The sequence below is a fragment of the Passer domesticus genome, chromosome 1, assembly GCF_036417665.1.
Source record: "Passer domesticus isolate bPasDom1 chromosome 1, bPasDom1.hap1, whole genome shotgun sequence".
NCBI classification, from domain to species: domain Eukaryota; kingdom Metazoa; phylum Chordata; class Aves; order Passeriformes; family Passeridae; genus Passer; species Passer domesticus.
In genome coordinates this window covers 23,813,268-23,830,520 of record NC_087474.1, presented here as the reverse complement: position 1 = coordinate 23,830,520, position 17,253 = coordinate 23,813,268, and the positions used below count along the sequence as shown (strand labels likewise).

The 17,253-nt window shown below is 44.0% G+C and overlaps 1 protein-coding gene across 1 annotated transcript; it reads right to left on the bottom strand.

The window, feature by feature from the left end:
• Positions 1-390: 390 nt before the first annotated feature.
• ASB4 (ankyrin repeat and SOCS box containing 4) lies at positions 391-10,933 on the bottom strand. Its single transcript, XM_064400616.1, has 5 exons — positions 10,614-10,933; positions 7,032-7,331; positions 4,386-4,876; positions 2,709-2,822; positions 391-2,105 (listed from the first exon to the last, which is right to left on the bottom strand). Exons 1-5 carry the CDS (start codon positions 10,825-10,827, stop codon positions 1,917-1,919), a joined length of 1,308 nt encoding a protein of 435 aa, XP_064256686.1. The 5' UTR covers positions 10,828-10,933; the 3' UTR covers positions 391-1,916.
• Between the last annotated feature and the right edge of the window lie 6,320 nt (positions 10,934-17,253).

Genomic DNA, 17,253 nt, shown 5'->3' with positions numbered 1-17,253 from the left:
ATCTTTCCAAATTCACCTTTTTCTGCAGTGCAGAATCCAGTGAATCCTGTTGACCAGGATGTCTCAAGCAGATTTTTCTATAGAAACCTGTCTCAGATGCTGATTATTCTCCCCAGTAAATTACTGTAGTATCTCTGATAGAGACATCTCTGCAGCTGTATGGAAATGTCACATTGGCTTAGTGAATTACAGGGACCTATATGACAACCTCGTCCACATAAGAAAACATTTATTCATGGTCTGTGTTCACTTTGAAATTCCTTATTGGAATGGGAAACTGTTAAATAGCAATCCTCATTGCTGTCTGGTTAAACATAAACAGACCCATGCACTGGATTCTTGCACACAGTGTACAAGCTTTAATTAATGAAAACTGAGAGGAGAGGAAAGGAAAGGCAACTGATTTGTAACACCAAACAATCTGCATGTTTTTTCAAATGCTGTTGTTGTCACTGTCACAACACAGAGACACTTGGACAGTTTGGCTGCTCTGGTTTGTCCGGGAAGAGCCTAGTGTGCTGTGGGCTGTCTTGCAAAGAGATAACAATAATGATTGGGACTGACAGCTTCACAGTCAGGGATGCAATGAGAAGTCAGGAGTTACTGGCTTCCAGTGGTGGGCCTGGCTTATCTCTCTTTTCAGAGAGCCCAGAATTGTCAGAATCTAAGAAAAGTGGAACAGCTCAGATGGGTTGCATCAAACTAAAAAAGGGAAGAAAATTAGGATTTACCTGTAGGTCAGATCACACACTTGTTCTTGCTGTGGGATACTTGCTGTGTGAACTGCCACTGCTCTGCATTTCATCCTCCTGGACTGGAGAAAGTACCTTGGTCAGAAGTAAAGGAAACCAGTGCTAGCAGGTCCAAAAGCACAGGAACTGCAAAGCAGGGGGCCTGGCAGGTCTGTAACAGCACAGGTAACACATCTTTATCTGAGAAACACCTTTTGGTTAATGTGGGATTCCTCTCACTGCACCTAGCCACCAAAAATGAGGTGAATAGTACATGCTAGCAGGCTAGGTTCATTTTACAGTCAATGAAGAGAAGGGTGTTATGCTTCCCAGATCACGTCCAACATCATTCTGAGAGATATCAGGGATGGGTACAAGTACAGCTATGCAGGTTTTGGGGAAAAGTTTTTTTTACCTGCCTTTCTTGACAGCGGGATATTAATTTATCATTGGCCACAGTGAGAGCAGAAACAGAGACAGTATGTGCTCAAAGCTAACTAGTATCAACATACAGAAATCTCAGGGCTGCATCTTTCTGTCTTGTTTACATGCTGGTTGATATGGTTGATAAAGGAAAAGATTCTTACAATTAAAAAGGATAATTATGGAAAAGCTGTATAGGAATCAGACAGGTAGCGAAGAGTGAACTAACATCAAATTGAGGGGCAGTGCAAAGGAAAACACAGAAATTACTGAAGGCCTGTCTGTGGTCACAAACCACAGTGATTTGCCTGTTTCATTCTGGGAAAGCATTTCTGTGACTTATTTTTGACAATATCCTTTCTTTTACTCCCAAAGTGACAGCTGAAGAAAGTCATAGTGAAACAATATCAAAGGTTGCTCAGATTTAATCGAATGCTATCTAGCAGGCAGTGGTATAAGTGCTGAAGGAAGCAGCAGCATTGTTTAAGCTAGGCTGAACAAAGCAGTGTCCTGGGAGTGTTTGGAGCAGGGGCTTTTCCAGCTCTGCCTCCCCAGTGCAAACTGCAGCCTGCAGCTCTGGTTTCCCAGCGTAGGGAAAGAGAGCAGCTCCGAGGAGAGCCAGTCAATGCCAGCTCAGCTTGCAGGCTGGCCAGCAAATGGACACACACACAGGGCTGTGTCAGGATTGTGCCTGGATCTCTGGCACCCCACAGAGGCAAATGGATCCGGGAAGGGAGATGCCAGTGCCTGCTCTGTGCTGGCTCAGTAGATGATTCCTTCTGGTTCCAGCAGCAAGTACTTCTTCATGGACAGGGGGATGGAGAGCAAGGGGACTTCTCGATGGCACTTTTCTGACAATATTGCCCGAATAGCACATCTGCACAAGTGCATCAGTGACCGTGGGGAGTTGCTGCACACGCTGAACAAAGAGTCATAGAAATCCTGGTGCCGCTGTAAAATAACCACAAGTGTGTTTTAGGGCAACTGGAATATTTGGAGTAAGGATTTTTGAATTAAAGGGATAACTATGTCAAAACATGTAATTTGTCCCACAGTTTTGCTTTTGACCATATATTTTCCTCTTTAATATCTTATTTTTCATTTAAATTCTCCCTTGCATTTGCAGCTATCTCATCCTCTTCCCAGAAATCTGACCCATGCAACAGAACCTAGAGGCACATAGTCATACCCATGTAATATGGCCCTTTAAAAATATTTGCAGACTTAAAAGAAATATAAATATCCATATTGAAAAATCTGAAGAAACACCAGTCACAGCCGGAATCTTTTCACTGGCTGAGAACAGGGACAGCTGAGCTCCTGCTGTACCACTGACAGGGGGTGCTCCGAAGGATAACATTGCAATTAAAATATCAAAAATATGTCTTTTTTCAGTGAATGATATGCTTTTGTTAAATGGGAGATACTAAGTGGGGAAGTCCCCGTCCTCTGAGATGTTCTTCTCTTTCAAAAGTGTTCTTTCTAATGGTTTGGTATGGGTTATTCAAATAGTAAGCCTGGATTTTACTCAGTTATAACTCATTGAGAGCTTACCTCCAAGACATCCTCAGGTATGGCTGCTTTCCACTTAGATGTCCATTTGATGTGTTCGTAGGAGTTGACGACTACCTCCACAGCTCTGGGGTGGGAATGACAGGCTTGCAGCACCTGCAGGCAGGATGCATGGAGAACATGAGGACCACCAGGGCTAGCCTGGGTGCTTGGCACTGCACAGCAGCAAACTGGGACAGACAGAGCCAAACAAAAATGAGAGGATAAGGCTGCAGATGCAAAAGACACAACCACTCCATGCAAGCACAGCAAGAAGCCCCAGGCTCATCCCCAGTTTAAGACCATACAGAAATGCTGGCTTAATCTCCACAGCAGTCTGGATGGGGTGGGCTTTATCACCCACATCTGGAGATAGCTTGTTCATACCTGGGTTGAGTGACTCAACACCAGGCAAAGCCATGCACAAAAATTCTTGCTTCAGCACATGCAGCTCAGGAACAGAAAAAAAAAAAATCCAATACATGAATCAAAAATGCATTGTTAGAGAAAAATTTAAAATATGACCAGAAGAAGAGACAGTTCAGAAGTAAGGCTTTCAAGCCACACAAGGACCCCGACACAACTCTTCTGCTCAGTAATTTTAGCTAAACAGGAAAAAACCCAGTCTATTGTCACTCATATGCAGGGAATAACATTGCATTCACCCAATTTTGTCTCATGCAGTCTCCAGGTTTCACAAAAAAAACTGCAGAACATCCCTCTGGGATAAATATCCTACATTTTTACAGAGGACAAATGGTGGTTTGGAAGAGAGACCCACTTCATGCAAAAATATGCAGGAAGAGGAGACTTCAGACCCTGCTCTCAAATACCCTCTAAGCATTCTTCTGCTACAGGCAGAGCCTGCTCATCATGGGTTCAAAAGGGCACAATTAAAATTTTGGCATTTTATTCAAAGTCTTCTGGTTGCTCGGCTTGTTAAAACTTTACATACACAGTCAGGGAACTGCAAACTGTTGCTTAGGGTACTGGATGAGAGAGAATAAGTTCTGGCTTCAGCAAGATTACTTAGTTGTCTTATATAACAACACTGTTAGATACTTCTGTTAGTGTCTTGGGCTTTGCAGGTGTTTCAAAATTTTTCAGGAGGGATCCTGCAACACTTTTTTGGTTTTATTGTTGTCAGCTTTTAAGCCCTTGATTTTCACATTTCCTGGGAATAATCCAAATCTTTATTGAGATGCATTTCATTTTTAATAGATTTGAATAGATTTTTAAATGTCAAATGTGACAAACAGAATCAAGCGGTCTCATTTCTAATCTTTGGTGGATGAAATGAGACCATGAAATACACATTTCATATAACTCAGTTAAACCTGTCCTGTGTGAAGCCAGGTTGGACAAAGGGATGTGGGTTCTCTAAAATGAGAAAGTGAATCTGCTCTGAAAAATTAGGCTTCAACCAGCATTTAGAGTTTGGCATTTCAGGTTGGTTTAGAGCAAAAATTAGATCTGTGCCTTGTTTCTGGTACAGGCAACTGTAATTTCACTTCAGTTAAATCACACCACTCTTACAATAGGTCATCTCACAATGTTTTGGGCATTCTGGGCCCAGACTGACAGGACTCCAGCAAATCCAGATAGTTTGGATCTCTCATCCCATTCCTGTTCAAGACACCATCCCTCTCCATACCCCTACTGTATAAAGACCTCCTTAACCTTGTGGAATTGCAGAGGGTATATCCTAGCTGCTCCATGATTCAGTAGCAGCTGGTAGCAGATGTCTGGCTGAGCAGCTGGCCGCACAGATGTCACTTTTATGATATACTGTAAGGGTGCACAGCCATTGACATCCATGATGTTTGCTTCTGCTCCTGCCTCCAGCAGCATGTGCAGCAGGACGTGGTCACAGTTCCAGGCAGCTTTGTGGAGTGGTGATTTGAAATCCTCATCACGAGCATTCACTTCAGCTTTATAGTCCAGGAGCATCCGACAGATGAGGTGGTGGTCCTGGCTGTATATCTGATCCTTATAGTGAAGGGCCCAGTAGGCTGCACAGGCCAGGGGAGTCTCCATGTAGGCATTGAGAGCATCCACCTGTGCTCCCTGCTCCACGTAAAAGGCCACGAGCTCTGGGACACCCAAACGTGCAACCACGTGCAGAGGAGTCTCCTCGTCTTTGTTGTTTGTTCTTATGTTCACATTTGCTCCTGCCAAAGAAAGATGATGGGGAAGATGAAGGCAATGAAACATTTGTTTCTCTCTCTGTATGGACCCTTCTTCCCAAGGAAAAGGTCAGGGTGGACAACTGGTGTGAAAGACGTGCGTAAATGCAAATAGCATGGATCGATCCGGCATTGGTTAAATCTCCAGGGAAACTCTTAGAAACTTAAGGTTCTTGGATCCAACTTCTATCCTGGCCCCAAGGAAAACCTTATCTGAACATTCTATTTCAGAGCAGCATGCAAGCCCAAATTTCTGCCTAAAATGTTTTTTTTCCTATAAATTGAGAGCTGGTGGAGGATGGAGATCATTACTCCTACTCCGAACAGCTCTGCTGTGTACCCTGAAAACACTCCCCGCAGCACCTCGTTAACGCCAGCCTGGATGAAAGGACATTTTACGACAGATCCGTGGATGGTATTAAAGAACCCATTGCCAGGGTCCCCGGCGGGGGTGCGGATCCCGTTTCCCAAGAGCAGCGGAGCGGCTCGGTGCGGAGCTGGAGCAGCAGCACCATCTGCCGAGCGGCGAGCCGGGCTGCCGGGGCCGGAGCGGGGCACACGCTGCCCCTGGGCTGCGGAGCGCAGCGCCAATGCTCCTGAGCCCTGCCGAGTGTTAGTCGTGCTCATGGCCCCGAGACAATGGCATCGGCAACCCAAGTCTGGAGGGGGTAACCGAGCACGGGAGCAGCGCTGCCTGCGCTGTGGCCCCAGCCAGAGGGGGATAAACTGCAGTGAGCTGGAGGGATCCCGAGGGACGAGTGGAGATGGCAGGTGGAAGATGCTTCTTGGAAACTTTGGGGCACGGATATTCACTGACAGCCTGGCTTCAGCCCTTGGGGGTGCTGCTCTGTGAATGTGCACACCTGACAGGGTTTGCTCCAGACCTTTCCCATTCTACCTGGAGTCTCAGCATTCAACTCATACGGAAATCAGAGTTTAAAGAGTGCTTTGGGGGGAAGGGTGGCTCTTCAAGCACTATTATGCTGTTGATGGGTGGGTGGAGAGAGCCTGCAGAATACATCCTTTCACTTGCATTCATCCTCTGCTGCGTTTCATAAGAGTACATTTGACTTTTAAGCTTTTCTATGCTAGCAAATTCAACTCCTGCTGTCAGGATTGTTTGCTTTGGGCAGGATACAACTGGCAGTATTTATTTTCCTTTCTACCAAACAAAATAATATGTATCTTTCCAGAAGAAGAAAAGCAATGTTGTTATTCATTTATGACTGCAGATTACTTTGCCCACAAAGCATGGACTTTGTACTTGGGCTCTGCATCTCAGGAAAACCTTTCAATAGCAACACATGTAACTAAACCAACCCAAAATCATTTGTATTGCCATGGCACAGTGTGATAAACAGGGCAGTTTCTCTGTAACTAAGGACTTGAACTGTGTTTCTTTTACTGTGTCCTGTGTCAGTACCTTTCTGGTCAGGAAATAGTGTGTGACAAATATATTTATGGAAAAATTACGTCTATTCATAGCCTCATTTGTTGCAGATGACCAGAACCATAATGTACTTTACTTTGGGAAAACAAAAATCTTATATAATACCCTTTTTTTTCCCCTCTAGGCATGAGTTTGTCTGCATTCATGACAAATTAAAAGATGACACAAAAAACTGCATCTAATTTTTCAAGACCAGATCTCAAAATCAAGCAGTTGGGAAAATTTTATTCAGGTCCAAGAAATTTGAAAAAAGAAGATGAGGGGTGCCCTTTCATATGAAAATAGCTCAAAAGTAAACCTAGATGGAAAGGATAGAAAAAAACCCAAGAGATATGGAAACTCCCTGCTTCAGAGGAGCTCTGCTGCTGATGGACTGATTAGGCAGTGGACTGGAGGCACTGAAATGGGAAGCAGTGTTGGAGTAAGGACCAGTGGCCAGGAAAAGGGAAAGATGGATGAGGTGAGGAAACAGAATAGGGGAAACTTCCCTATTCTCCTCTGATCAAAGAGATATGAAATTCCTCTGATCAAAGAGATGAGGACAAGGAGCCTGAGATGAAGACATGAGACACCTGAGGATAGAAGGGATCAATACACATCTACTTTGAGAAACACCTCCTAAGAGAAAGCCCAGACCATGCTCACCATCTTTGCCCAGGCAATGAGAGATATTCCAGAGCTTTTCCTTACCTCTCCAAAGCAGCTGCTGGGCACAAGGCATGGAGGTTCGTGTCGTACAGAAGTGCAAGGGTGCCTGCCCACTCATGGAAAAGCAGTTCAGCTTAGCTCCATGGTTGCAAAGGATCTTGAGACACTCAACATTGGCCATTTCACAGGCTATGTGGATCGCAGCTTTTCCATTGGGCCGGCAGTTGATTGTAGCTTTGTGATTGAGGAGGACCAAAAGACTCTCCAGGTGTCCATACATGACAGCTATATGAAGCCCAGTTGCCCAGGATATTTTTAATTTGTAGCTGGGAAGCCAGTACCCTGTACAAAGTGAGAATGTGTTACCAGCCTTGGCAAAGACTTTTCTTAGGACTATCCACCTACTGAGAATAATTCACCAGAACAGTACACACAAAGTTCTCTCAAGCGTAACTTCATTTTCATTAATCACTGTTACTATGTGTGCTGAATAGCCTGCCTTTAGGAGAGATAATTCCCATGTAGATGTACTCTGAAAGAAGCTATTAGACTTTTTTATGACTGGTATAGGTTAAAAAAAACAATAAAAAATGCTTAAAGGGTTTGACATGCCAACAGCTAAAAAACATGGGGGAAGTGGGATCTCCAACCTGCCAATAGCTGAACAAAGGTGATATTGGAATAAGATGACAGCATTTACTTAGGACAGTGACTCAACAGACAGCTTATCCTACTGTTTCTGTGTGGGAGATGGCAGGATCTTTCAGGTCAGTGGCTGGATTCAGAACTCCAGGGATGCATTACACATGGATGACCCCTGGCAGTATACCCCAACTACTGCCCTGAGGAGCACAGAGTGAGGAGATTGGAAGCTGATGTAAATTAGGCTGAGGAGCCAAATAGAAGCAGTGACACTTCAGCATGAAATTTAGCTGCAAAATATTTTTCTCAGAAAATGTCACAGTGATCTTTTCCTTTTTTATTTACAAACAGGTGTAAGGCCAAATAACACATAAATACTTGTTCCCAAATTAGGACTATATGCTTAATGACTGCACAGATACAGTCACAGAAGTGATTGCTATATTACTATTACTATTTACTTTTTAAGAAAAGTAAAGCATCATAATAATGTGCAGAAGGGCAAGAGAAGGTTAAATTATTATTTTTTTTAATATACAATACCTGCATCTTAGCTAGAATGTGACTATAAAATTCTCTGGGTTTGATTTATCTATTTCTCCTTGGACAACTGCCTGGCTGAAATCTGTTATCATATAAAAAACATAGAAAAAATATTGGAGATGTACAGTGAGGTCAAATTAATTCAAATCTTCCATTTTAGTCTCTGATTTTGTGCAGTTTCTCAACACTAATGTCATATATATAGAGTTTTTACAGTATTCATGAGGTACAAGCAGGGAGGAAACAAACTGCTGGTGGCAAGGAGAAATGGATGAAAATTTTTCTTCCCTCCTAGATAAATTACAAGTTGGGGGCAAGAAACTGCAGACCATGTCATCTACTCTAGGACCAAATTTATGGGACTGCCAAAGCCAGTCCTCAAGGGACCCACACTGTAAAAGGCAAAAGCAGCAGTCCTGAGGCCCCAGAGTGCCCGAGCAGGGTGACAGCCTCCTCTGAGGACACTCAGCCTGCTGACTGTGCAGGCTACATTGGCATCCTCCTCATCATATCCCCTCAAACCAGGCACAGGGAAGGTAGGCGATATCCCAAAGTCTCTGCATATAGCAGAGCAAGCTTCTTAAATCCCCTCCCTGTCCAGCTGCCCGTGCAGTGTTCCCCCTTGTTACCAGTGAACTGGGATACACTTCAGGCTTATCCCACACAGGGCTGGGTCTTCCATTTCTGGCCAGATACAAGCCATAAATTGTACATTAACAGCAGGAAAATTATACTTAAAAAACAAGTTATCACTTTTTATAGCCAAAATTTTCCTGCCTGAGCACACAATATATTTCTGTTGTCTGTGCTTCTTGCAGGTGAATTGTGCTCAGATATCCCCAGGGAGCATCTCCCATGTCCTCTGCCCAAACCTGCTGAGATCTCTGAGCTCAGAGGGACAGGGACAGACACTGAGCAGGAAGCAGATGTGTGCTCCATGGGAGACCTCATTCAGCTTACCTGTTTCTTTGGCTAGTAACATAAAGAAGCCATGGTGCAAGCAAGATCAGCATCTTTGAAAGCTCTCAGACTCTTTGGAGGAGAACAAGAAAAGTCACTCTGTCACCCATGACATCTCTTTTCCACTTCATCACTAAGGGCTATAGCAAAGATCAGACTGTCAGAATGGTGGGGTGGTGAACTTTTCTCCCCTCTTCATCCTTGAGGAAATCCCCCTTTCATATCACAGTTATCTATCATTCAGGACAAAAGTAAAATTTACATAAGAGTTGATAGAAGTGCTTTCTGCCTTTCAGACAAAGTGAAGACAATACTGTGATTTAGGCCATAAGGGTGCATTTTCCTCTCTCCATACTTTTTGGAAAACAAAGAGAATTCTTCAAAAGAGACTAGTTACTGATTACAGTCAAATGATCTGTGATTAAAAATCTATTCATTAATCCTGTAGTCTCAAACCACAACCAGATTGCATTTTAACCTACTGAGGACAGAAGACCTATTTTAAAATAAATTCAGCACAGTGTGGCTTAGTTCATGCACTGTCCCTAAGGGAAGTACATCATGACTGTACCATCCTCACCCTTAAGAAATCAAAAGAGCAGGAACCAATCATTAAATAAGGGGTAAACACAGAAAAAGAGAAGAGGTGAGATAGTCCCTTCTTTTTGCCTCAGAAGAGAAAGTGCATTTGCTGCGCTGCTGCTGCTGCTGCTACTACTGGAGGTGTTTATCTCCACATATGATTAACTTCTGGCAGAGACTGACCATTACTGCTTTCTAAACACACAACAAGAGTCTGTTAGCAAGTAGGTCATGAAGTGTGTTGATTTTAGCACAGAGCAAACTTGGTTTATTGCTTAAAGTTATAAGGTTTTGGAAGTTCTTTCAGTGTCTGGCTGGGAAATGTTTTGGGTTTTCTACACTCCAAAACAGATGTTGTGTTGATCATCCTGGTTATTTTTTTGTTTTGATAAACTACCACATCCTCACTTTCTGTCACTTGGAAAAATAAAGTTTCTCCCATCCAGCAGCATCCAAGGTCCACAGGATTTCCTTACTTCCCCTCAGCTAGGGAGAATCCACTTTACTACAATTGAAAATCGGAGACAGGGGATATTTTATATTTCTAAATAGTCTGTACATGTGAATGGGTTCATGCAAGAAATGTATACACCCCATTTGTACACCTGCAGGTCTTTGCAGCCGAGTTGTCTGGGAGGAAATGGCAAAGGACTCCTCTTTCTGGAGTCTCCTGCAGCTGCAGCACGGAGGCTCAGGCTGGGCTCTGGCCTGCCCTTCCCAAGCCCACACAGCTGATAAGCTCCCCTGCTACAGTGGCCCTGACCATGTGAGCCTGCTGGGACGGTCCTGCCTGTGGATCAGCTTATGCTGCAGCTTCAGAGGAGATAAAAGGCCACAGTTCCTTGAAAATCACTCAAAACCCTCTACTTCCTGTCTGGTGAATGCTGCCACATTTACCTTGTTTGTAGGATGCCAGAATCAGGTTTTCATCTTCCACTTCAAACACTGTGTCCACGTCTATTTTCTTTTGGCTCAAGAGCTCTTCCAGTGTTTCAAAGTCATTGGACTTCAGGGCTTCAAGAAAAGCTTTTTTCACCAACTTTGCAGCTGCAGCTCGAGTAATTTTCCCCTCTGTGGTCTCTCCCTCTTTGTATGTCTCCTCCAAATCCATTTCCAAACGTATCTGTTTGTGCTGTGAAGAGGGGCACACTGAGGTGCATAGCACAGTTGCATGCTGAAGTTTCTGAAGACCAGAAGGTAATTTTATCACTCAGTCATGCTGATCTGCTTGTTCTATTTATATGAAGAGCATTTCGGGCATCGAAATGCCACTCTTAGATGTCATCACACTCTTTTGATGAAAGCGAGGACAGACACACTAGCAATTAAAATAAGAGTTACCTTCATGGGCTTCATACACATTAAGCTTCATTAACCACTGGTTATCTTCTGGTGCTGCCCATACACTTATATTAAAAGAACTAGTCCTGGGTGTTGTTTCTCAGCTGGAGAAGCACCCACACTTCCTTTCAGACTTGCCATGGCTGATTTATTGGCTGCAAGAGGATGAGATGCTCTGCCCGCAGATGCCTTTTAACTAGTGCAATTCAGGGGAAAAAAAAATCTTTAAAATTTCCAGGCCACTCTTCATGTGGGAGGTAACCCACTCTTCTCCAGGACAGCATTCTTCTTGCTGGTGCTGAGCTCAGGGGCAACAAGCAGTGCTCCTTGGAAGGAGAAATGCTGGGACAAGGGGGCTGCAGGGCTGTACAGCCACATTGTGGGGTGGGGGATCTCATACACTGCAGGGAGTTTGAGTGTGAATTAACTCAGCCGCAAGCACAGGAGGCTGCTTGGGTCTATAGGCTCTTCTCCTTCCCCTGCTCGCCCTTCATCTAAATTCAGAACTTCTTTCTCACAAGCCCATCACCCACTAAACACTGCTCCCTCCCTGCTTTTTCCTGCAGTCTTTGCCAGCCCCAGCCCTGTACAGACAGCAGTTAGAGGATGAGAACATGTAGCTAGCATGTGCTGCTGCCATGCATCACTTAGAAGTGGCTCACACCTGCACCCACTTGGGCTGCTGGATGAGACCATAGCTAGAAGGACGCTATTTTCCCTTGATTTAAATTGCCCAGCAAAGCAGACACCACCACAACTGCCATTATAAAGAAATCTTCATATTTTTCCTTCTGTGAGTTTGGCTGCCAAGTGAGCTGATGGAGAAATGTGAGCCAGGTGATAGTGGAAGTCAGAGCAGCCTCTCTGCTTGAAGGGTTTCCAGAGGCCAGATTCCTCATGCAGCCCCATCAGCACCTGCAGGACCCCTGTCCAAAGGATTGCTCACCAGCTCTCTCCTACAGCCTGTGCTCAGCAAAGGTGGTACCAGACAGCAGTTCATATTTGTGAGTTCCTTCTACCTATGTACTTTTGAATGAAAAATACTTTGCAAAAACTAATTTCCCAAGGTAATGTATGTTGTAATAGACACAAGGGGAAGGAAAACGGCTTGCCCTGGTGCTATAGGTCCCAGACAGCTGATTTGTGTCCTTTAAGACCAGAGTCAACATTAGGCTCTTCATACCTTTACATTCCCTCACGCAGAACTACCTCCTGCCTACTTTGTCACTTTCAGTAGTGGGTGACTTCAGGCTTTAAAAAAGTGTTGTTGCCTCCCTGGTATGAGGAGAGGAACAGGATGTGAACTCCAGATGTTACAGGCTTCTTGTTACCTGCAACTTTATTTTTAAATCACTATATTCCTGGAAAGTCGTGGATGCACAAAGCACTGATATATGGCTGCAATCAATTGTCTACACTTCTGATTTGGAATTGATTAACTTTTTATCTCTCCTCTTTCATAAACGGTATTATATGTCACAAGGACGTTCAATCTGGCTGAAAGATTTGTGCTGGGACACCTCTATGCCTCTCTGCTGCTCAAAGGCTGACGTGCACAAGCATGTTGCTCTAACAGATTACTGCACATCTGCTGATCCATCGTGCTTGCTCTTGGTTGACAAGCAAGATGAAGTAATTTGTGTTGGCTTGGCCCACAGTGAAAGACAAAGCTGATTAAAATTACCTTACATTTGTCATGGTCCAAGAGCATGTGAGGAAGGAACAGCTCCTCAGACCAGATTACAACTTGCTCACCTTCAGCAATTTGTGTGTCCCTGCTCTGACTCTCACAGAAGTTTTTCTTATCATTAAGTTTAAAAGAGAGAAAGGAAGCAATTATAGATGTGTGTATTGCCTATATAGATGCCTACTGTGGCCTTAGTAGTTAGTGTTTTCCTGTAAGCAGTGTTTGGGTCTAACATTGAAAAAAATCTACTCCTGTGTGTGGTTTCAGTGCAATTACACATAAGAATAAGGAAATGTTTCTACGTTTTGAATTGACAAACAATCCCAAAAAGTTAGATGGTCTTTTTAAAGAATGACATAAATATTTTTATTTATTTGCCTGAAGTATACTCAAAACATATATAATGTTTTGAATATATATGAATACATAAATAGTGTAAGATATGGGGGGAACAAAAGGGACCAGTTTTTACTACAATCTGTATTTTTGTTGTCTGTACGATCTCCTGCAGGCCTGTCCCTCACCATACCACAAGGTGGCAGTTTGATTTTGAAAGTCAACTCGGATATCATCCAAACCCCAGGTCTGCCAAATAGTCTGAACATTGTACTGTGAAATAAAAAGCTCATCCTTTGGTTAATATAAATGGCAGTTACACTATTCACAATATTTTTAAGTTAGACTCGACGCCACTGTCATGGGTGCTGTGCATTCACATACTGTATCCAGTAAAAAAACGATGGTTTCCACATTTAGGATCAATTGTCTAAATTACAGAGCTAATGAGAAGGCACGTTTTTTCCAGGGAGACAGCTCCTGTCCCCAAGCCTTCCTTCTGCTCCGTGCAGTGCCAAACAGCACAGGATTAACCACAGGCACACAAACACCTGCACCTCAGGGGACAGGCTGGATCTGCCCCTCAGAAGTGGCTACAGCAGGTCATAAGAAGCAGGCATGAAGGTTACACAGCAAACAAGAGAAGAGCAGACAACATCTCGAGGTGCACTGTGCATCCTGCTTCAGGTGATGGGACCACTGTCCCTGGCTCTAGTTGGGTTGCTGGGGACCCTCTCTCCAGCAGCAGTATCACAGGCTTATTCTAAAGCCCCTGAAGTCAAGGGAGGTATTTCCACTGCTTTCAGTGGTCATGTCCTTTATTAGGTTGGGCAGCAAGCAGCTGAGCTGAGCAGGGGACAGCTGGCTGCAGGTGAGCTCTTGAGCACCACTGGGGTGGTGTTATGAAAAGGATGATGGGTGGCACAGGGGAATGAATGAAAATCAGAGCTGGGACTGCTCATAGGAAGACAAAGGCTTAAGCAGAGAGTGAGAAAAGGCATACTGGCAGACTGTGCAGAGTGTGATTCCTGAGGAGCCAGCGCCCCTTCCTTGGCACTTGCTGGTGTGTAGCAGTAATCTATTGGCAGCCACGTAACCCACAGCAGTGCTGGGAACAGCTTGAATGGAATTTGGAGGTGAAAACCAACATCCTGACCTCTATGCTGGGGCAGGCAGCAAGCCAGGAGAAGGAGAAATGCTCCCAAAGAAAGGTGGTGATGCAAGCAGAGCCGTGGGGCTGCTCCAAGTTGCGATGGTGAACATCCTGGCAGTCCCAGCCAGCCTGGTCTGGAGCAACCCTGTTCCCATGGCAGTGCTGTGGGGTACAGAGGCAGGTCCAAGGTCACCCACGCAGGGGGTGTCACAAAGGTTCTCCCCTCCCCAGCTCCAGAGGGTCCTGCCTTGCAGCAGTGTCCCGGCACGCCTGGCCAGAGGGGATGGAGGCCCGCTAAGAGGGTTGCTTCAACAGCAGCAGCACAGATCCCTGTGAAACACTGCTCTGCTCTGAAGCCTTGCATACTGAGCAGGGAAAAGTACTGAATGTCAGATCTGTGGGCCTGAAGCAAAAACCAGATATTTGAGTTAATCCCACACTTTGATCTCTTCTGAACAGCTCGTGCTTGTATAAATACTGTTGCAGTAGTGATCACAGCCCCTCACTTTGCCCTGGCCCTTACAGCATCTGCAGCATCTGACCAAGTCTGCCCACGCTGCTCTGTGGGCAATGTTACCTTGTATATCCCTTGTGTTGCCAAGTGTATCGCTTCTTTCTTATCAGCTCTCCATTCCCAAACTGGATTAAGCACAGCTCTTTCATTCGTTTAGCACATTTTTTTGCTAATATTAATATTGATTTTTTTTTCATTGCTGCACATCTTTCTGCCAGCCTTACCCATCATTATATTTTATCTGATTTTCTTTTCCCAGGATGCTGACTCTGAGTATGAAGACTACATAAATCATCTCCATGCTTCTTGCTTTATTTCTTATACGAAAAAAGCTCTTTAGCTCTGCCAGGTGCAAACTGTCTTCTCCAGGTGCTCAGCTGTAAATCATCTTTTGAGAAAAATCATCTCTTTAAATTCATCCCTGTGACTGGTTAACCTGAAACCTTGGTATTATTGGTTTTGAATCCTCCACTTGTTCTTTGTTATATTATTTCACTTTTGTTCTCATTTGTAAGGGATGGAAACAGTCTCAGACACTGAAAGGCATTTAGACATAAACTTCCCAAGTCAGTGAAGTACAGTTCCTAGGAACTGTGAACCTGTGCTCCTAGGAGAGTTTGGCCTTGTAGCTTTGTTTCCAGTAAAGCAAGAGTAATTTAGAAATATGGAGCAAGTGACATGCTTAAGCCTTAAGGTACACAAATGTTACAAAATCAAAAGTTGATGGTAGCAATCCAGAATTTTGTTCTCATGGAGGTTGTTGTCTTTGTGGTGAAAGCTTAGCCCATACTTCCATGGATTTTATTTTGGTTTTTATGCCTGCTCTTTCCATCTTCAGTCCCAGGGATCCATTTTCCTTTATTCCTGCACATTGTTACAGTTCCTGCTATCAGTGTATTTATTAGCATATTCAGAAGCTCAGGTTTGGATTAGCTATTGATATTGGAGTGTTAGCTGATAATTTAAGATATTTTATATTAAAGAATAGTCCTTCAAAAATTGCTACTAAGATAATTATTAGTTTATCATCCTAGAAAAAATTATGTGCAAAATGCACTTGTTTACAAAACCATTGAAATAACTACCATAGATACCAAGCCAGAATGCATGAAGGTTCTCTTTGATTCAAAGGGCATGAGTGTTGTAAACACGAAGCATATACACTGAATTTAAAATCAAATGGACAGTATTTCTAAGACATGAAGAAGACAAGTCTTGCCTATCTATTCTTAGTGGAAAATGCTTCTCATATTTTTTGCAGTTTGATGTCTGAGTATATATGTAAAACAGTAGGACTTTGCAACCAAACTTAAATATGAATGTGAATCTTCGCCTCTTCTTTCCTCCTGATGTAGGGGGGCATGGACTATGGTTTAAACGAAGCCTTTGGAAAGCAGTTCTTTAAAGACATGTATTCCTTCAGGGCAAAAATAATTCATTGCCCATAGAAAGTGCCCTGCAGGCAGCTGCATTTTCCCTACCCACTCTGATTTGGGGCTGCTGCTGCTTGGCCAGGCTCCCTGCTGGGGCTGAACCGTGGCAGCAGCTGGCTGAAGATGAGATTATCATCAGGTTCTTCCCAACAACTTTTGCCTTGCCTGTCAAAGTGAGACTTGGTAGAGCTGAGATGGTGTTTGTGAGATGGTTCCTATATATTAAATTATTTCCTTGATATTAAATATATATTGAATAAAGTGCCAGGAGTTTTAGGACAGGCAGACAGCCGAAGATTGAAAGGATCTCCAGTTCTTAAACTATTCTATAATGCCAGTTTTCTTGGATCAAAATGCTGATGTATGAAAATATAAACACTTTCAGCAGAAGCAGTACTGATGTTCTTTAAACAGACACCAAAGAGCCAGCTCTGTGCTGGCCTGGGAATATAACTATTCTTGCTCAGAAGGACTGAATTTGAAGCAATGCCGGAATGAAGCATATCGAATAATCTGCCGAAAGGGTGGATGTGTGGAGGGGAGGAGGAGGCATCACAAATTAAGCAGTGCGTCAGAAACACGGCTGGAGGCAGCAGAGAGGCAGGGACGTGCAGGTCTGCTGTGGCTTCATAATCGCCCCATGCCCACGGGGTTGTGCCAGTGCTTTTGATGAATGTTTTCAATCTCTGCTGGTGCCTGTGTTTCCCAACCATTGCTGACAAGTCAGTCCCTCACACACAGCGGCTGCTTGCTGCATTTCCCAGCAATGTAAGCTGTTCATTGTGCTCATTCCGGGTATTGACTTCTGCCTTCCCCGAGCACAACAGACCCAGTTTGAAGATGCAGAAGTGACAATACAGCTGTGCTAGTCTAAAACAGGCTATGCACATCCTCTTAGATGCTGGTTTTATTGGTAGTGGACAGGACAAACCCTGCTCCAAGTGCAGGAATTCCAGCTCTTGTTGACAGACATCCAAAATGTGCATGAATGATGCAAGGCTGGTTGGCTTTGATGGTGTTGTGTGGGATGTAGGGCAAAGGGGATGAGAAGTGAATTATCTCCATCAGTGTGG